Source organism: Centruroides vittatus, unplaced genomic scaffold (genome assembly GCF_030686945.1).
Source record: "Centruroides vittatus isolate TY-2023 unplaced genomic scaffold, ASM3068694v2 scaffold_932, whole genome shotgun sequence".
Taxonomy (NCBI): domain Eukaryota; kingdom Metazoa; phylum Arthropoda; class Arachnida; order Scorpiones; family Buthidae; genus Centruroides; species Centruroides vittatus.
In genome coordinates, this window is record NW_027122721.1 from 97,616 (window position 1) to 120,152 (window position 22,537).

Here is a 22,537-nt window from a genome sequence, read left to right on the forward strand (position 1 = left end):
AATTACGTAAGTAATTAAAAATTTTTCTTATGTCCGCATAAAAAAAACAGGCAATGTACATCAGTGAAGCATGAATTCTCTTAATAATTGAGTTACGGATGAATTTATAGCTTTATTTCTGTTTAATACGTCAAAAATGGCAAAAAAAAAGAACCGAAGCGCTAAAATTGGTAACATTTGCGACAGATATAACTCCATATGATCCAATATACCAATCCCGAAATACAATGCGAAACTTCCACCACTTGTTTTAACGTATGACATCTTATACACACAAGATTAACAACAAGGAAATTAACAATAGAAAAATTTATTTTATATAAATAACCATTCTTTTGACCTCCGTTAGCACAATTAATCAACAACCGTTGAGTAAATCGTCCACGATTATTTTTAACCAATCATCATCATATCGACTCGACAACTTCCAACCTCCGTATGAACTACGCATGCCCAGTTGTCTAATCTTGTCTCTCGGCGCGGAACCATCTTAGATCAAGTTGGTCATCGTGGGGAAAAAAAAAAAAAAAAAAGAAGAAAAAGGAAAAAAAAAATATAGAAGCGTTCTCTAAAAAGAATTTTTAAAGGAGAAAGGACGAAAATCTCACTGTTAACGGTAAGAAGTTTGAAACGACGAGACTGTTAAAGTCTGTGTCTATCGACGTGAGTTATAAGCAATTGAAGATTTGTCTTGGTAGGTTTGTCGCCGGTTCAACATCATATCATCATCATTAAAATGAAGATAATTAGAAAATCTCTTAAATTTTATATATAATTTATCATCCTGTAATAATTATACATTAATAATAATTCAAATATCGATCTAAATGCCTATATTTAATCGGTGTAACTGTTAGTTTTTGCTTTATGTTTATAATTTGATGTTTTCTTTAGGTGAAATTTTAATTATTATTGTTATTTATTTATTTTTTTTAAATGAGGCGAATATTCTGCTTTAATAGGTAAGAAATGTATTTTTTTTTTTCTATTTTACACTTGGATTATAGTTATTTTGAATATTTTGCTGGCTGACTTATCATTTCAAGTTATTGAGAGTTTTTCTATGTTAAATTTAGTATTTATGATTAATCTAAATCCTTTTTATCACTTTACAGGATTTAATTTTGAAAATTTATGAATTTTGTTTGGTTTTTAGATTTCGTCGTTAACCGCGGGCTCTTCGGCATCCGATGCTTTTTTCCACTATTTTTTTCCATTTCTCTCTGTCCATTGCCAAGTTTCTTGATTTCTGTACGTTTGCTCGACACCACTTCTTTGCGTCGTCAATCCGTTTTCTATGTGGTCTGCCTCTTTTGTTAGGTCTTTTTTAGATTTGATATATGAAAATTCACAAATGTTTTAAGTTGTAATAACGTAACATTCCTGCTACTTTCTTATATAATGCAGTTTATAGGAATGTGCGCTATTATGTGTGCTGCTAAGTTGATTTCTGCATATATATAGAAAAATTAGGAAAATATTCAATTTTAATATGTGATAATTATGCTCGGATTGTTTCGATATTTATTTATTTGTCTAATTTAGTCTGTGGAGATCAAATTTTTTTGGAACAAAATTTAAATATATGTTTAAAAAATTATGCTATTAATATTCTTCAATTTAATCGAGTTTATAATTCATAAGATATGAATAAATTATTTAAATTTTATATGCAGATTTATTTAATTAAATTTAAGAACTTTTTTTTTTTATCAAAGAAGCTTATAATAAAAATCTGAAATAATGTTTAATAGAAAATTTGGTATGGAGGTATATAGTCTTCATTTTTATTATATACTTTAAATTTAACTTGACTTTATATACAGTTTTCTAATTTTTTTTCTGTATACCTAAAATTTTTTTTTTTTTTTTTTAAGTGTTTTTGTAATAAAATTGAATTTGTTAAACTATATTAATTATGATAAACTTATCATTCGTTGGACATAAATTTTGAAATTTAAATTATTAAAGCTATTAGGTGAATTTTAAATTTTATATAAATTAGATATTGAAAAAATAATTTTTAGTTTTATGTAGTCATTTCTATCTATGAAGTAGAAAGTTTGCCTCAATTTTTAATATATTTTTATTGTTATTATTTAATTATAATTACAAAGTAAATTTTTATAGTTTTAATGTAGAAAAAAAAACCATAAAACTTTTTATCTTAAGTACAACATAGATGCAAAATCTGTTAATATATTAATTTTTTTCAGTTATATTGATGATCGTTTGAATATATTTTTGATAATATTTGAGTTTTTTTCCCCTCTCTTTATAAACATCATTTTATAATCAAGAAATAATTCCAGTTTTAATTACTATACAAAAATATTTGAAATTAAAAACATTTAAAATAATTATAATGAAGAATAAACAGCATTAAGCAGCTGTTTAATCAATAGTTATAGACTATTTAAAATCATTGCAGAAATTCATCTGAATTCTTTTAGTGGAAAGTAAGAATTTTGGATGTAAAAATAATCTTGTGATATTAAACAGATTTTTAGCATTAAATTTATTTATATTTCATATTTTTGTATTGTTAATTTTCAATATTTAATTTCTTATAGTATAGGCTTGTGTTGTTTGCATTTATTTTATTCTATTATATTGCTATAGTGATTCAGAGTTGAATTAAATATTATTTTATTGACTTCACTGTATATAACTTATAATAGGAAGGAGTGGAAAAGACTAGTTCTTAGTTGTAATTATTTTTAAGACTATAAATCATCACCAACTGTTAAAGAATATTTGATGTAAAAAATATAAATTTGTATTCTTTCCCATAAATTAAATTTTTATGAAAAAAAAATCATAACAATTAGATTGTTAATTCTGTCTGACACAAATTATATTCAAAGAAAAATTAATGAATTTTTTAAAAATACCTGGGAACAGAATTTGGAAGAAACATGAGTCAGATGACTTTTTTCCCTGCAGATATTGACATAAGTAATTTCCATAGGTAAATCATTGCAGAGCATATTTGCTTATGCTGAAGTCATAGCAATAAGTACTTGTCACATGTCTCATTATCATGTATGAATTACTAATAGAGATCAACATGGTGTTTAGCAATTCCAATCAAATAGATTAATGTGTATTTTTAAAAAACTTTTCTAAATTAAAAATTAATTGAATAGTGGTTCAACATTGGAATTTATATCCAATCAATATGAATCGTCTGCATCACAAGAACGTTTTATATGTAATACCTCAGACTTCCTAATTGTTAACAAAAATGTATTTTGTATCAATAATTGGCAACTGTAGAAAATAGCATGATGGATGTTTGTTAAGAGATAACATTTACCGTATTTTACGGACTATAAGACGCACTTTTTTCTTCGAAAAATTGCCTCCAAAATTCGGGTGCGTCTTATAGTCCGTAGCATCTTATAGGTATTTTTTTTAAAAATTGCTTAAAAATTAAGGTGTGTCTTATAGTCCGTAAAATACGGTATATTTTTTAGGAACTACTAATTATATATATATGATATGATATATAGTATTAAAGCGAAACACTGATTTTTTGTTCAGCTGATTATCCACTAAGCTATAAAATTACTTTATTGATATTTATTCTTTAAATAAAAATTGTTAATCCTTATTTAAGCAAATTTGTATTTTCTTATTGTCATTCTTTTATTTGTTAACTCCATCACTGCTGTAATTCTATAATTATTGATAATTATTAATGGATTAATCTGGAATCAAATATTTTTAAGTGTAGGATCAAGTATGCCTTTCCTAATTTTTTGTTACAACAAGAAGTGAAAGATTTCTTGTTGTGGATTTGTTCATTACAAGAATATTCAATTTAATTTTTTTAATTGTAAAATTTACTTAATAATAAAATTTAAGTGGCAAGTTTTTAATCTTTAATTTAAAATTACTACAAAAGCTATCATATAAGCTGGTGAAGTATTCTATTCTAGCTTGCAAAATCATATTCTTTGTAAGTTGGAAAATTGTGTTATGTTCTAAAAATAATAGTTTAAATTAAATATTTGTAAAATAAAATATATAATGTAGCTAATTTTAAAATAGAGGCTAAGTATTTAAAAATTGTATTTACTATTTAATAATAATTCTAAATATTTATCTTTGCTTATTTTTTAAAATTACAATATTAATATTTTTTAATCTAAAAACTTTCAGTTAGTTTGATAAAATTATCTACCAAACATTCAAGCTACTAATATGAAAATGTAGGAAATATATAAATATAGCATTTATAAATTGAATTGTATAAATAAGTGTTAAAACAAATTCAATTTTAATTATTAATTTTTTTTAACAAAATTAAAATAGGGATGCAGTTTGTTATATTAGTTTCCAAAATTATTGTAAGTGAATTAATTTATTATTTTTTTTTATTGGATGCAAAAGTAAGACTATTAGTGATTCCCAAAGAATTAAAATAGAAAAGTATATAATATTTTACTTTTTTCCTACCAGTTTACACAAACTATTTTGAAGGACACTGTCAGCTAATTTTTTGTTGGGTTTATTAGAACATAACATTCATGATCTAACAAGCAGAATTTTAAACCAGTTGATTTCACCAATGCACGATAGAGTAAAACAGTCTTTAGTTAAAGGAATTATATAGTACAGTACCTGGTAACTCCTAAGGCTGCCAGCTATCTTTATCTGTAGCTATTTTCCTACATAAAGGAAGAGGAAAATTGATAGTAGTTAAGATGACAATTAAGGATAGTTTAGCTAATTTATAATACTATATTTGTGTATTTCTTACATTCTCCTAATAACTGTGTGCAAACTTTATTGTATATTAATATAATATATTACTTTCCCCAGTTACAACAGAGGGAAAGTATGTGATCTGGCAAAAAATGACCCCCCCAAATTTTTTTATACTGCATTTTATCTTTAATACAGGTAACCCTTGATATATGTGGTTAATTGTTTTTGCAAGTATAATGCATACATCATAACCACACATACTGAATTTCACAATCAATGGAAAATAAAATAATCCTTGAATTAGGTCATTTAAGAATTTGTCTAAAATTGTAATCTTTATTCCTTTGGAAGAAGTAAAAGCATTGAAAAAAGTTTAAGAATTATTAATTAACTAAACATTTTAGACAAAATACAGTATAGTTGCACACAAAAATGAAAACAAATTTGGAAAATAACATTAGACTAACCATTAATTAATCTTTAAACTCTATAAAGTAGCTCCATATTTTTTGAGCTACTTTAATAAGTTTTAAAAATCGAGCAAAATATTTATCAAGTGTTATCGAAGTTGCTGCTGCTGCCACTTCCTTTTTTTTTCTGTAAAAACTGAATAATTGACAAAAGTTTGCAGAAATTTCGCTAAATGTGAAAATAGAAAATAAATTGTCCGAATAAGATCATTGTACTAGGAAATCTAAAGTTTTCTTTCCTACTAATTAACGATTAGGAGAGAGATTAGTTTTGAGCTCTGTTGAGATGGCAATGTTGAACTTTTCTCAGAACAGACTTACTACAAAATCAATCGCTCATACCTTTAAATGCTGCATTGCAAATTTTACTTTTTCTAATATTTTCAGTCATTTTGAATGCTCTTCCCCAGGATAAAAACCAATTGCAATTTAAAAACAACAACAAAAGCTGTCCCCTGAAACAATTTACATTTTAAAATATTAACACTTTAGAATCCCAACTGTTTGACTGCATGTGTTGATTTATTTTTAATCTATGCAGAAGTCCAACATGTTTAGTCAAATGGTTGGGATTCTAAAGTGTTAAAATTTTGAAATGCAAATTGTTTCAGGAGACAGCTTTTGTTGTTATTTTTAAATTGCAATTGGTTTTTATCCTGTAGAAGGGCATTCAAAATGACTGAAAATGTTAGAAAAAGTAAAATTTGCATTGCATTTAAAGGTATGAGTGGTTGTTTTTGTAGTTTGACAAATGCAGTTTTACTGACTAGAACACTCAGATTAATCAAGACCTGCAATGATCGACATTGTATATATCGAGAGAAAAACTACCATTTTATGTTTTTCATTTAAAATTTTGGAATTAATTCGTTAATTTTGTCTTTACAATTATTCTAAAAAACAATTGTGAAATTCTTGTTTGGTAAATAATTTTATTAATGAAATTCGAAAAATTTGTAAGAAATTGTTATGAATTATTTTTATTAAACTCTATTTTAAAAATAATAATAATAATTTTACTATTTATAACATCAGAAGTTTTCAATCAATGCCAAAGGAATACTTTTAGCATGCAGACATGCATTTTGTGTGCGCGCGCATTTCATCGTTTTTATCATTTTATCATACATATTTAAATCAGCATTGCCAATGTAAGCAAGAAAAATTATCCAAAAATATCCATATCCAACCACTTTTCATTTCTGTAGGAAATCATTTATTTATTTGTTCCTTAAATTGTTTGACTTTCTCTACAGTTACTCATTCTACCACTTTCAGCTGTATCATTTCACATCTTTCATTTATTGATTTCAAGTGCATGATGTTTAATAAATGCACCTAATTAAAATTATTGTACCTGTATAGATTATAAACTTTATAATGTGAGTTCATAAAGGAATAATTTTTACTTGGGTGCATTTTCTACTTGCATACAATTTAACCTTTATAATTACAACATGAAACATATTGACATATATAACATATTACACAAAGTATTAAATGAACCAGCTATTATATCATTGTGCTTGTTGAGTATGTGAATGATTAAAAATTACAAGAAATGGATTAAACTTTAGTTTGATGCCAAAGTAACAAATGTTAAAATTTCTGAAATTACAATACAGTATGTAATCTGTTCAAATGCAGTTACTTTCTAGGAAATATCACATCCACATAGATGTGATAATTCCTAAAAAATATGATAATTGAATCGATTACATATTGAGATTTTTAAAAAAAATGGAATAGAAGTAAAAGGGATAAATCATTTCTTAAATTACCCACTATGATTCAAAATATCTGAAAATTGCATAATTAGCAATGCTGATGTAAATATCAATTTATACTAATTTTAAAGTATTAGTACGATAATTTTTGTTAATAGTAATATTTTTAAAAATTTGTTCATTCATTCAAAATTGTCCATAAAAAAATTTAAAATATGTTCATTCCCTTTACTATCTACTGTTTGTTTAATTAATAGTAAATATAGAAAAATAGTTGCTATTTCATATTATTGTATACCTTCAACTACTCAAACTGGTTATACATAAATAATCACTACACATATAACCACACAAGAAAATATAAAAACTATGTAAAAGCAAATGTTTTCATTCGTTTTGAAGTTAGCCTGATGATGACCATTCAACGAGAATGAAAATGTTTGCTTTCATGTAGTTTTTTTTGTACATTTTCTTCCTGAATATTGGTTATACAGTAGAGCATCGGTTATCCGATTCCTGATCAACCGTCACATCAGTTAACCGACCTCATTCTAGTCAGAAAATTCAAATGTCCGCTAGTGATGTGGTGCTACAATATTTGGCTATGTCTTGGCTACAATTTTTAACGATACAATAGCAACGATTATTATTTTAAAAAAAAATTTGTTGGGCTTAACATCGATGAAAATTCACAGCGAAGTAGGTTAATAGCAATATACTAATTACACTGGATATACTAATATACTATACTAATAATGTGTTTTTTCATACTTTTTGGTTATCTGTTTTTTCAGTTATCCGACCAACCCCAGTCCCCAATTGAGTCGGATAATTGATGCTCTACAGTATGTGTAGTTTTTAAATTGCCTGTTATTTTCAAACTTATTTAATATGGCTGTATTATCTCATCATTAAATTTTATGATACATAATTATAAACATGCAGATATTCTTGTGTTGATTAAAACTGCTTGTTATGGAATATTTTAATCAATACAATTGTAATAATAAATAACAACTAAATATACAGTAGTAACCACAAAAATTGCATTATGTAAGATTTATATCAAAAAGTGCTCAACAGATGTGTAAAGTAATATATTTAGGCTATGATTTGGATTTGTAATCATGCATTGCTACATTGAACTTAGTTAATATTAACATTCACTTATGATGTGAATTGTTAATGAGCACTGTCATAAGAACTTGCTATTCAAAGTTATGGAAACAAATGAAAAGTGGTTCACAGCATAAGTAGGCCTGAAAAACATATAATATGTATAGTTTTTCTTGTTGATTATGATCCTTACATTTGTAGGACCATTTCAAATCTTAACAGTAGCTTTGCTGCACTCTGGCATATAGTGGATGAGTTTCTTCAAGTATTCTATATCAAGCTTGTGATATTAAACTCTTAATCATTCCTGTTCTTTATTCTCAGACCTGTTTTCTTCAATTTTCATGCATATAAAAATGCTAACATTTCTCAACATGATTGAGATTGGCAATTACTTTGCCAGTTTATATATCTGATATGGGTCTCTTGTAGGAATTTTTTTACCTAAACAATGATTTATTACAGTAAGTGGCAATAATGCTAATAAACTGTAGAGAAAGGATACATTATACCTAATTCACCATTTTAACACGATGCAGTACTATCCTGAAAGATGCAAGATTTTGTGTAATGAAATTATTTTGATTATTGAAATTAGGTTGATAAATAAGTTTTCTGTAGCACTTTGCATTTACAGACACACTTATAAAATGTAGTCTACCATAATTTTTATTAGATGTGCATTCCCATACCATTTCTTTCATCAGTAACTTTACTCTCTGCATTAAGTAATCTCTATTACTGGCCCTACTTTTTCTGCCTAACATAGGAATACTATCAGATCTGGCAGGTTAAATTTGAAAATTTCTATTCATTCAAAAACAGAATCCAACATGTCACTGTTCAAATCTACATGCTGTTATAGCTGTTGTCTGTGCATTTTATAACAGTCTGCAATTTCCACTTTATTTTCAGTTCAGAAGAAACTAGTAATGCATTCTTGCTGGCTGAGATGCTCCAGTGTTTATCCTGACATAGTGTATTCATGTTTGCCTCTTGATCCATCTTTTCTTTCAATGTTGCTATATTCGTGTCCTATTTGTAACACACACAATTCACAGTTGTTGATAGATGATAAAACACACTGTTTTGCAAGAGGATAAATCTTCAGCATTCAAAGCAACAATACAGGCTTTGTATACGGTGTATTAACTGTTAGAAATTTCCATTTTGCTTATAAAAGTGCACACTTTAGCATAGAGAATATTGTTGCAGTATATTTTGTCAGCCAATTAAAAGCATTCTCATGTTTATATGTGAGAATGTTTTCATTGCATGGTGATAGTCTTAATGGTTTCTTGCAAGTCTACAGCAAAATGATACTTTAATTTTTAAAAATATTTTTTTTAATTGGTTTTTATGGGTGATGCAATTTTCTATGGCTGCTACTGTAGTTTTATTGGGATTATTTATTGAAATATATCCCTAGTTTAATAGATAAGTAACTTTTATACAAATTGATATTAGAATATTTATTAATAATGTATATTTTAATAAATATTTTCCTTCATGTTTTCATCATGAACCAGGTGAAGATTGATTTAGGACAAGGTAAATCAAACAACTTCATTATTATTATTTAGAATAAAACAGAATGATGAATAACATTTTTATAGTTAATAATGATTATGGAAAATTTATGTAACAATTCATTAAATTGTCACCGAGATACATATTTGGAATAGGTACTACTATATAAAACAAAAGGAGTATTATGCAGTTAAGTAGCACAATAAATTCCATATTTCATTTCACTTGGTTTACAAGAAACTGGTTAAACACTTATCTAGAATTAGAAAATTAATATTGCATTGTAAATAAATAAATGTGATTCTTATATTATTGACAAATACATCAATTTTACATTATTATCACTAGATTACTTAACTAGCTACAGCTGGTTCACAAATCTTGACTAGGATGTAAAAGTGCACAGTAGCAGGGACTAATCTATTTACTTAGTGAAGAGAGCAGATTGACAAATCTTTCAAAGGTCACTGTGCATTACCAAAGAGGGATCTTGAACTTTTAAAAACTTCCAGAGCTCCCACTGAGTACCACATATTGCCCATCCAAGATATGTGAAATATCTATACTTTAATTTTAATTTGATGTCATTTAAATAGAAGTAATGATTCCATATTAAACAATAAAAGAAAATTAAATGTCATCAGTTTTTATTTCACAGTTACCTACATTTATAGAACATAGTTGATGTTGAAAAGGAAGTTCAAAAATGTTTTTAATGAAATAATGACTAATAATTTAATACTTTTTGGTTTTAATTTGATGTGATGAAAAAGAAATATAATAATTACTGATTCAGTTACTATGTTAGATATATCAACATTAAAAGTTAATAACTAACATAAAGATGAAAAATTTGTTAATGTTAGAAATTTGAATTTAAATCGGGACTGGAAACTATTTTTATCCTGAATGCTGATAGTTTTGTACAGCTGTTATTATTGCTGTATTTTATCTTCATTAGCATTCAACAGATGGTACCGATACATACAGATATTAAATATAATAAATTATGACTAATACAGAAATAAATACATAACAGTAGTTACAAATCTCAACCAAAAATTGCTGAAAATGAAGTTGAATATCACTTGGACTAATAACATTTATCTTCACTAATAAATTAAAAAGTGACTTCTCTAAAATAAAATAAATCGACCAAATGTTGTATTTTTTTTTCTTATTAAGCAAGATGCTAGTCAATATTGTATATAAAATTGTTACACAAATTTTCTCTTATTCAATTGCAAACTTGATAGAGATCTCTCCTTATTTAAATCAAGGAAACAAATATTAATCTCGGGATTAAACTTATATTTGCTTGTGATTATCAATGAATAGATTGAAAAATATTACTATATGTAATATTTTTAATATATAAGCTTTCAATTTATCTTGGCTAGCTATATCGAAAACTATTGGAAATGACTGGATTTTCTTACTGGACTATTTTCAATGTTTTGGATTAATCTCTAAAGATAAATAATGACACTATCATAATAATTAATTTTAAAACTTTGAGTATTTTAAATGTAGTTATAACAAATATACATTTATTACAATTTCATTGTAATGGATGTTAATATGAATTAATTATCCCTTCTAACAAGGTAATTCCTTAAATACAACAAAAATTTTATTGTATTGAATATAGTTATTACTAATTTTAAATTAGTTTTTAAAAATATCTTGTAATAAAATCCAGCAGTTCCAATATTTAATGTTTTCATTAGTTTGTTTAATAATAATTTGTCAGATTATTTTGTAATATTTTTTTGTTGAATAACTTATTAGGTAATTACTAAATTGAAATCTGTTCATTTGGTTGAGATTCTGAACCTTTTTAATATGATGTAAAATTGACATAAAGGTTTATATAGTGGGAATAGAAAACCTTTTGAGACTGTATAACAACAAAAAATTGCTTAACCAAACTGAAGTAATATTTTTAAAAATTAAATCACAAGTTTAATATTATTTGTGACATTTACCTTTGTCAGAATGACTTTTTCCAACTGTTTTTGGAATATTTCATATTGAAGTGTGATTAAAAACAAAAAATACAAAAGTTGAAATAAATATTCATTATGTCATTTATAATTATATTATTGTGAAGTTTATATAATAAAATATAGATGCATATATATGATACATTGCATGTCATGTGCATATTTTTCATTGTCATCTTGGACGACACACTGTAGGTTCACTATCCATGCCAACACGAGGCATGGTAGTATCTCAATCAAGTAAACAGATTTTAAACTTGAAAATATAATTTTCTATCAAATATATTCATAATCATAAATAATTAAGGAAGTATATAATTTGTTTGGAAGAAGAATGTTACAACTCAAAGAAGCCATTTTTATTTTATTAATTATTTTTTTTTTTACACAAAACAATCCAAAGTAGCTATATTTCTATGGAAAAATAATATCACAGGTTGTGTTGTTTGCCAGCAATCAAACAAGTTTAATGTGTAACACTTTTTCCTATAAAATACAGATACTTTGCAATTGTTTTATGCAAAAAAATATAAAAAATGGGTGATTTTTGAGTTGTGATGCTCTTCTTCCAAATGAATGATTTATTTATTTTTTTAACTTTTAAAAAGAAGAGGGAGAATTGATAATTTTTCCTGCAGTCTTTTGAATTTTTTAAGGTCTGTTTGTTTGTCACAGATTTAAATTGATTGAAATTTAAACTTTGACTATTTTACTTATTTCTGGAATAAGAAAAGCTTGATGTTAAACTCTGAAACTCTATTTGGCTTAAAAATAGTTTTTTGAATTACCTGCAATATTGTGATTAAATTAATTAGATATCAATTCAATATTTCTCCTCCAAATTAAATGAATTAAAGTATACATCACCTTTTCCATAAAAATTTTAGTTTTATTATTAATCTACTTTGGAAGATGTTATTACAATATTTTTTGTTTTTGTAGCTGCGACTTATATAATCTTCCAAAACAATAATTACATTTTATTAATTAAGGTAATGATTAAAAAGAAGTAATTTGAGTTGATTGTTTACATCATTAAAATAAAATGATTAAAGAAACTCGTATCTTTATATTTATATATGCAGGACTCAAAATTTAACCAAATATCATCGTTACCAAGAATTTTTCCTAGTTACTACCAATATATTCTATTTATGATCATTTGAACTTTTTACAACATGCAATGGCCCATTAGTTTTATTATAATAACTACTGGAAAATATAATTTTACTTTTGGTCATTTTTAATTGTGATTCTGCAAGAAATTTCAACATGTATGATGTGTAAAATTAATTAAAAACAAAGAAGATGCTTTTATATAATGTATTATTTGTTAGGCTATATGTTATACTCCTTTTTGGCTTATGATCCCATCAGGTCCTGATGTGTTTTTAATCTGAAAATAATAAAAATCCAGTTGTTTGTTTTATACACATTGAACAAAAAAGCATTCAAAGTAGCACAATAAGTATTAAAGATATCATTTTTTATAACTTAATTTAATAACTTAAATGCTATAAATGTTGTTCAGTCATAAATTATAATTTTTTTCAATAGAACAAATAGCTGGTCTGTTAGATTTTTATGAACACAATTAGCTTGTATTAATTTGTTCTAAAAATAGAATTTAGTTTTTTAATTGCTAAATATTAAATGCAGCTTTCTATAATAAACATACAACATAATATTGATAAATTACTACCATACTTGAAATATTGGACATTTCTAATTATCAGAAAGAATCGGCTTGCATATTAAGAAGTTGTAATACATCAAAGATAAGGTTTTTTTTTTAAACTTTGTCATGAGAGCTTTTCAAATTTTTGAATGGGAAGAATTGTTAATTTTATAATCATTTGGATTCATTTATTAATATATATATATTTTTTAAATGAGCATATTTTTTAATATTAATAACATCATATTTTTCTTTTATTTATCAGTGAATTTCTATGTAATGTACAGTATACTAATCTCTACATTTCCCAAATGTTAATTACTATTTTGTGATTGAATATTATAAAATTAAACTTTAATAGAATTTTTTTTATAGATTATTACATTTTATCTATTTAATATTTCTTGTGAGTGTAAAAAATAATGTTTAATTTAATAAAGAATGGTTAAGTATACTGTGAGCAGATTATATAAAAATTTATATATTCTTTTTGATGAGAACTTATACTAATAGGTTTGTGTAGTAGTAGTTTATATATTGATTTATTATGTTCTGTAATTGTATTATAGGTAGTGTTTTTATCTATAGTTATTAAATATATTAATTTATTCTGAAAATAATTTAGTTAGTTATATAAATGATTAATCTATTGTATTCCTATGATTTCTAATAGATGGAGATGATATATTTGTAAATGCATTCTTATTGAAAGTTCATCTCATATTGATTATTCTGAAGTTGAATGCATTGGTTTTTTTTTTGTGTCTTAAGTATTTTTAAAAATAATCAATTAATAAAATGCTCTTAAATTTAAATGGTTCAGTTGCTATAATCATATTGTATAACATTCCTATATAATGAATTTTTATACTAAAAGCCAATAAAGATTACTGAACTAATAAACAACTAATTAAACATTTATACTTAGTGTTAAAAATAGGTTGAAGAATTAAAGAGCTTTTTTTGCTGTAATGGTGCCATATTAGTTTTAGATCATCTAATAGCAGAAAATTAATTTTCTTTCATAATAACTCAGAATTTTGAAATATTTCATCTATATAATTTTATTATCATATAGTCCTGTTATTAATATGAGACATGGTAATTCTTTGTTTTATAGTACTGTACATAGGTGCATAGTTATTGTTTAATGTTATGTTATTCTTTTGTCATCCTCTAGTATTCATCATCATTGGTTTTTACCTGTCTCCATGGAGTTGGTGATTGTTTTTGTTCCATATCTGTAATTAATTAATCATTTGTATGAAGTATGTTGCTGTTTAAATTATCTTATTCATTTTTATCCTTTCTGGATTGTAAATTTTATCTTTCAGTTGACTTGAACCAGTAGATTGCCACACACAATAATTAATTTTCAACTTTTAAAGAAAAAGTTTAGTTTGCATTTGTAAAATTAAAAAACAAAATAAATAGAAGTAATTGCCAAGTTTCAATAACTAATGAATTATCCAATTAAATTTAATAGTCAAATTTTTTATTTAAATTATATATAAGAATTCTGGAATAATCAGAAAATTCTAAGCAAAATAAAAATGAAATGATTAGCATTTTTTTAAGTGAGTTTAATTGTTTTTGTTTGTAAATATTGTAAATATCAATTTATACCGTATTAGCCCGAATATAACGCGATATTTTTCGACCATTTATTTTCCGTTAAAAAATCGACTCGCGCTAAATTCGGGGTTTAAGTAATGGAATGTAATATAAACAAGGACATTTTCCTACAGAGATTGAAACGCGACTGAACGTCAGACCTAGCTCGACCGACCACTTCAAAACAACCATGTGATCTAGTTAGTAGGCCTGCGCTTTTTTTGCATAGCGCTACTATAGTAAGGCTATGTCTCCGCTTGTTCGAAGTTCATTAGTCACGTGATTTTTCGACAGCCTTTTAGTCACGTGGGCTCTCACAGACGCCATTTTTTATCTTAAAATTGTGAAATTTTTGGATTCGCTCAAAAAATTATTATTAAATCTTTCTTTTCTTTATTTTCTCTACTTTTAAACAATGTAAAATATTTCTATATTGACAAAAATGCTTTATTTGTGTCGAATTTAATGTAATTTGATACGTAAAACGCAAAAAATAAACATATCAAATTACAACTCGCTGTAATTTATCTCATGTTTCACCGATTGCCATCGGGTTTGTTTGTAAATGGGGAAGAAATATGACTCATTCAAGTTAAGTCAGTAGAAATTTCGTACTACTGCGAGAAAATTTGTCAATAGACCCGCTTTACCCCCTAACGCGAAAGTCAATGAGTTCTCATTCTGAAAACAGTTCAGATTCTGAATAAGCATTTCCGTTTTTTGTTGTTACTTACGTAATATTAATTTTGTTTTACATTACTTAATTTTATTGACATGAATGTAACCTGTGTTATTAGCTATAAATACCTAAATAAATGCTTATCTGATTGAATTTTACTTTCTTTGAATTCTTTTATGAGTATTATTTTTTTTTCTAAATATCTTTATGAAAATTTTGGAGTCGCGTTAAATTCGGGGTCGTGTTATATTCGGGCTAATACGGTAATTGCATGAAACTGGTCTAATATCTTGAAAAATATGCAAATTTTAAAATAGTTCTTAATTCATAGTAAATTAATCAATATACAAGGTAATTTTGTGTCTATTATCTGTGTTTGAAAAGCAGTAAGAAAGTGGCTGCAAGTTATGTGGCAATTTTAAAATGTAATTGCAAACTCATCAGCAGATTTTCCTTTGTATAAATTCACTAAGAGTGTCTTTAAAAAATATAAAAAATTATTGTGCATTGCGGGTACTACATTTTTCTGTAAATGCAATTTTTTCTCCCAAATCATCACAGATATGTAAGTGCATATATATATTTTTGCCTTTAGTTCTCTCCATTCATTTTTATTACATTTAATCCATTCTTTAATTGATATTATTAGACACTCTTATTTGAATATGTATTTTGAAAGTTGATAAATTTTCAGTAATTACTATCTATCTGCATAATGGAATCATTTCAGAGAACTTGATCATTAAGACATGTGATGCAATAACTGATATTCTAATAAATTACTAACTCATATACTCTCTTCATTGCTATCAAGTGAATTTTGATGACTGAAAATAATTTATGTACTGTACGTTTAAACCAATAGCCCTAACTTGACTTTGCAATGTTTTAGTTTACATACAACAGCATTATTTCTTGCCATTTTCTAAATATCATCAATACTTTTGGGATGATATTATTACAATTTTGGTTTATTTGCTTAATTTTTTAAGTTCTATGTTATGGAAATTTGTTTTATATTAATTAAAATGATGCTTGTATAAAATATTATTTAATAACTTACCAGTTAGAAGGCAGTAGTAAAATAAATCTTTGCATAATGTTTTCTAAACAGTAATTGGATGAATAAAGTAAAAAGTTTCAGCATTCTATTGGATGGTTTGACAATTACAATCTGTCATGTTATCATATATGGAAGCACATCTTTTATTTGAATAAGTTTGCTATTGGAAGAGTTTTTTAATCATGTTGCTTCATTTCTATTTTATCACTAAGATCCATCTTTAATTTTCCAGCATTTGTTTTCTGTGAATAGGTATTCTTTCAAGCCTTTAAATTTTCTGTTTAAATTTATTGAATAATGTTAATAAAATATGTAATAATTTTTAAAATAAACTCAAAGGAAATTAAATATAAAATAATTTTAATGTCTTAATTTTAAGCTTGATACAGAGAACAAATTGCTGACAGAAAATGGAGTAAATATTATATTGGAAGTGACATCTTTTCTAGCATATTTTTTGGTTTGTGAATTGTGATCACATTTTTAACATGTTGAATTTAACTCTAGGGCCTACTTGTGAAAAACTTTCATCACTAATGAGAAAAATGAATTTCTTGAGATGAGAGAGAGAGATAAAGCTGCTTAAATGCGGCAGCTACAGTGAATTATTATTATTATTATTATTATTATTATTATTTATTTATTAATTAATTATAATAATTAAAAGAGTTTGCTGTTATTGGTTACCATCTTGTTTTAGCCATACTTGCTACGGCTTGCATGATTGTACATTTTGTGAAATGACAATAATTAAATTCTCTATATGAAAAATTGTTTCTATCATTCTATTTTGCTGTCACTAGAAAATGTCTACTTGAATTGAATTAAATGTAAGAGTTCTCTATGGTGAACAAGATCTAAACAATTATCTATCAAATTCATGTGAATTGATATTATCCACATAAAAATTTTCTATTTATATATATATATTGATATATTTTAAATGATTGCATTCCATTATACATTCTATTCTGATACATGTTTCTGAATAAGTTCCTTAACTTGAGGATGATTGCTAAAAGCTATTGAAACATTCATTTTCTCCAATGTTGTGTTTCATGAGCTGGATTTTTGGTTATGTAAGTGTTTTGATTCCCTCTTGTTGTTCTATTTTTTTTTATTCAATTATTTTATAATTATATCTACAATGAAATGAAAAAGAAAAACCATGTTTTAGTGTCTGAGACGAACCATTCTAAACTTCATGCTTTCAGTGGTTACTCAAGAAGCACAGTGCATATAGTAGGGTGAGTTATGCAAAGGTTTTATTTCTGTTCTAGCAATTTTCTTTAGGATATTTAGCATTGCAGGTTATTCAAATGTAATTGTGGAAATTGAAATAAAGATATCAATCATACGTAAAAACATACAGATATTGCTTGATACTGATTGAGAAGTTTGAGACTGAAAGAACATTAAAAAAATTTGTAATATCTTTTGTAATATACATAGTCTGTATAGATGTGATAAATGTGTGTTGAACTATATCAATGTGAAAAATGCAATTACAAAGAATATGTAATGTAAAAAATATACAGGAGTACCCTAGTTAGTGCAGTTAATGCATTCCAGAAAATCCAGAAATGTATTTACTATGAAGAATGACAGCAGTTTGTTTGAAAGATTTTATTTATTTATTTTTATAATGAAACTCCCAGTAGAGCAGAATTACATTTTCTAATGCTTTTTTATATAAATGCTGCATTCTTCATTTTGGATTATTATTCGAAATTATACCAGAAACCTTTTAAAACTATACTTGATGAAAGCCCAAATTGTGCAGCATCAAAACATAGCAAATAATGAAAGGTGAACAATGGACTGAGTCCACTAGCTATTTTATCAATTCTCAATCTGTTGGCAGTAGCATTGCAAAGTTAATGTGTAATATAATACATTTTTGCTTTAAAGTTTTTAATTGCTGAATTAGATGAAAGTACAATTTTCCTACTTTTCTAAAAATAAATTTATTTTATTAAAAATTTGTATATATCATCTAAATGAATAGTGCATTTTTAAAATGATGTTGGTCCACTTTTTATCATTTTAATTTATTCCATTTCTTGTGAAAATTTTAAAATTCTAGTTGTTAGTTCTCTTAACTTCGGTTTTAAAGAACACTTTTTCTAAGCTTAATCTCGATTATTTTTTTTTACTTAAGACCAGGGATTACCAAACTTTTCTCACAGCGGGCCAATCACTGAGAGAATGACGAATGTAGGCTACATAACCATTTTGTTCAATACAGTACATAAACACAAACATGATCACTGCAGCAAGCTCATAATCACTTTTCTTAGAAACTTCATTGCAGGTACTTACACAAAAAGCACTCTGATATCCAAAGTCATAAAAAGTTGCCAAATTTTTATTTTACCAATTTTCCTAAAAATTGTATGTATTTCCTGTCAGATGCAAAAATCAGATTGGACCACTTCTGGAATTTTTAATTACACTTATTTTAATTTTTTCTACATAGTAAATTTATCTACAATCAATGGTATTTCCATATAAATAATTATATTTCAGCTTATTTGTGGCACAGTGCAGCAGTGGTCCAAATGAACTGACCTCACAGGCCATAGTTTGGTGACCACCCCTGCTTAAGACTATTATTTTCATTCTTGTGTTGTTTATTTTATTGAAGTAAAAAAATGCTTCTTGTTTAATTTCTCTAGTTTCATCTAATATAATTAATTTAAACTACATTTAAACACTTAGATTCACAAGTTATATGAAAACATGAATTGAAATTTGTTGATTTTTATCAATGATAATAAGTTCATTGACATTTTCAATTGATTTTTAGTAGAAATTTTGCACTATTTGCTGATTTTTCAATTAAAAAAAACGCACAAAATTATGTAAGGTTCAGTTATATTTGGAAGTTCTTGCTATATTTAAATTAAACTTGAACTACTTATATAAAAAATGTACTAAAGGTTGCCAAATATAAATGAATTAACTTCATTGTTATTGAGTTAGAAGTTCAATCTTTTTTTTTTTCATAATATGTTTTACGTTAAATTTTATAAAATATCTAGAAATAAATGTTATGGATGTACAGGACTCTTAATACAAAAAGAGATTACTATTAATATTTTACATTCGTTGGAAGAAATTTGAGTGTAAAATACATACAATATAAGCAAAACCCAAATTTTTTTTGTAGCACTTCAATGTTATTTGGAAAACATTAATAGCCTAATTGAGTTTTGCTGAAAGAAGTATAAGTTTTGACTTTAAGAAATAATGAGAAATTTATCTTGATATACAATATTTTGATTTATGAGAGGTTTTTTAACAGAAATATTTCTTAATGATGGATTTCTTTAAAAGTAATATGGAATTCTTCAAGATTTAATAAGCTTAAAATTACTGTCTGATGTAATTTCATATTTTATCACTTGCTGTTTCTACTATGAACAAATAATTAGGATCAAATATAATTGATAAGTAACAGTAAGATTATTAAGTTATTAATTTTTATTTAAATTAATTAAGTCCATATTCATAAACTAATGAACAACAGTTAATCCAAAGTTACTAGTTAACATTCATTTTACTTTAACTGTAGTGTATCATTCAGAGCTGGAACTTAATAATTAATTTTATACCTTAAGACTTAAGGAAGGTATAAAATTAATTATTAAGTTCCAGCTCTGAATGATACACTACAGTTAAAGTAAAATGAATGTTAACTAGTAACTTTGGATTAACTGTTGTTCATCAGTTATAAATAATTTTAGTTAGTAAGTAAGAAGTATATTTAAACTCTCTATTTCTATTATTGGAATATTCTTTCTATCATAAAATATTTTAAATGAGCTCATAATTTATAAACAATGCATAATCATAATCAAAAAATAATGTATTTATTCTAATAAACAATATAGCTGCAAGACAAAAAGTTAGACAGCATTTTCTAGTAGTGAGTTATCTGTTGAAGGAAGATAGGACTTATTTTAAACTGAAAACTGCACATTCTATTCAGCATTGTTGCTACTACCGAAATTTTTATTTAAATAAATCCAGTGTAAATAGCACAGTTGCAAGATGAAAAATTTATAGACAGCATGGTGTTAATTAGAATAAATATATTGCAATATAGCAATCTGTAGATGTTGTTTGAAGAAACTTGTTTGATAAATATAACTTGCTTTTTAACAAAAATTTAAAATATTTAATTGCATAACTAAATTCAAACTGTTGCTATATATATATAAAATGCTAAAAGTTTTCAATAACTTTACTTTTACTCTATTTAAATAACATTAGATTACTGTAATAATTTTCTGGTGATAGTAAAAGTTTTTAAAATTATTTAATATAATTATATGTTGATTTTTAATTTCAATAATTATTTTTACAGTGTTGCTGTGGGGGCCGTGCCATGCACGACAGTGGTCCGGAGAATCATTTAAATGGCATTCTGCATTCAGAAAAAGTAGCAGTTCTGGATGCAGGAGCCCAATACGGAAAGGTATGTATCTTGAAAATTTGGTTAATTTAAAAATTACTGTAATAATTTTCTGGTGATGTAAAAGTTGCTATTGCAAAGTAATAATTTAAACATTTACAAAATACATAACTTAATATTTTAAATATAATATAAATGTTAGCATTGGCAAACAACTGTTTTTATTTTTTATTTTATTTTTTCTTTCTTTTCTAAACAAATTTTAATTGCCTTTTAATATCTTTGTTAAAAGCATTTTTAAATGAACAGAATTTTAATTTAGTAATAATAAAGCTGAAATGTTTTGATAATAAACTATTCACTTCTTGTTCTTAGATTTAATATAAATTATAAAATGGCCTTGAACTAATTTAAAACTTTTTAAATTTTAACTAATAACCTATCATATGTTATAAAATTTGTCTGGTAAACGATTTAAAGAAATAGGAAAACTTTCATTTTAAAATCAATGGCCATTATCTTATGTCTACAAATTTTTATTTAAAAAAAATACAAGGACATCTCATTTTTCCATCTCCTGCCAGGAATATTAATATAAAGATACTATTTATTGCTTATCCTTACATTTAAATTTTAAGACGATCCATTTACCAAAATATTCTGTTTTAATTAATGATTTTAATTTTAATATCTTGAGAATATTTTTAATGCTGTTAAGATGAAAAATTTAATAAAATTTTAATTTTGTCATTTTGATAGTTTTTTTTCTTCCTCTTGTCATCTTGCCAACTTCTGCCATTAATGATTGATATCTGTGATTGTTTTCAAAAAGTCTTTTAATCCATTGTTTTGACTGAAACTTTACAACAGAATTAAGTTATTTTATTGTTGTGTAGCCTATTGAATGTCTTGTATCAAACTTTCCAGCATTAATCCATTCATCTATTATTATTTAAATATAGTTTTAGTTAAAAATGTCTTATGTAGAATTTGTTTTGGATCGTACTTAAACCATCTCTCTCATCCAGTATGAAATTTGTTACTGTTATATTCTAAAGTACTCTTTCTGGAAGGAAATAAATATTTTAGATAAATGTATATGTAGATAAATGAGATGTCATATTAATAATATGTAAAATTTCTTTTAAGATGATGATGTAATCAAAAAAAACTTCCTGATTACATAATGTTAGTACTTATAAGTAGTTTGTCCAAAATTAGGAAATACATATTTTTATTTTATTTTCAGTACCGATTTTTAAATAGTTCTGTTAAATATTTTTATTTGAATAATTATTTAATTTCTTTTCTATATATATTTTGGAGTATGCAATTTATAGCATAAATATTTTTTCTGTAATATATTTCCTCTCAGATAATTTTTTATTTAGCAATTTGCTGCTTACATATGATATTTTTGTTTAAAAAGTAAGAAGTAATTAGAATATATGAAGGTCATATCTCATTCAAGGTCATTTCTTTCATTTTATTCTTTACATTTTAAGTGATTATGAAGTT

General features: G+C 25.4%; 1 protein-coding gene across 2 annotated transcripts in view; it reads left to right on the forward strand.

Annotated features, from left to right (window-relative positions):
• The first annotated feature begins 443 nt into the window (after nt 1-443).
• Nucleotides 444-22,537, forward strand: part of bur (GMP synthase burgundy) — a 57,032-nt gene continuing 34,938 nt past the window's right edge. Inside the window, exons 1-2 of one of the 2 annotated variants that reach the window (XM_067288844.1) lie at nt 444-694; nt 20,972-21,082. In XM_067288844.1, coding sequence (XP_067144945.1) covers nt 20,993-21,082 — 90 coding nt within the window. In that variant the 5' untranslated portion in view covers nt 444-694; nt 20,972-20,992. The remainder of the gene's footprint in view (nt 695-20,971; nt 21,083-22,537) is intronic. The other variant, XM_067288843.1, reaches the window with a different exon arrangement.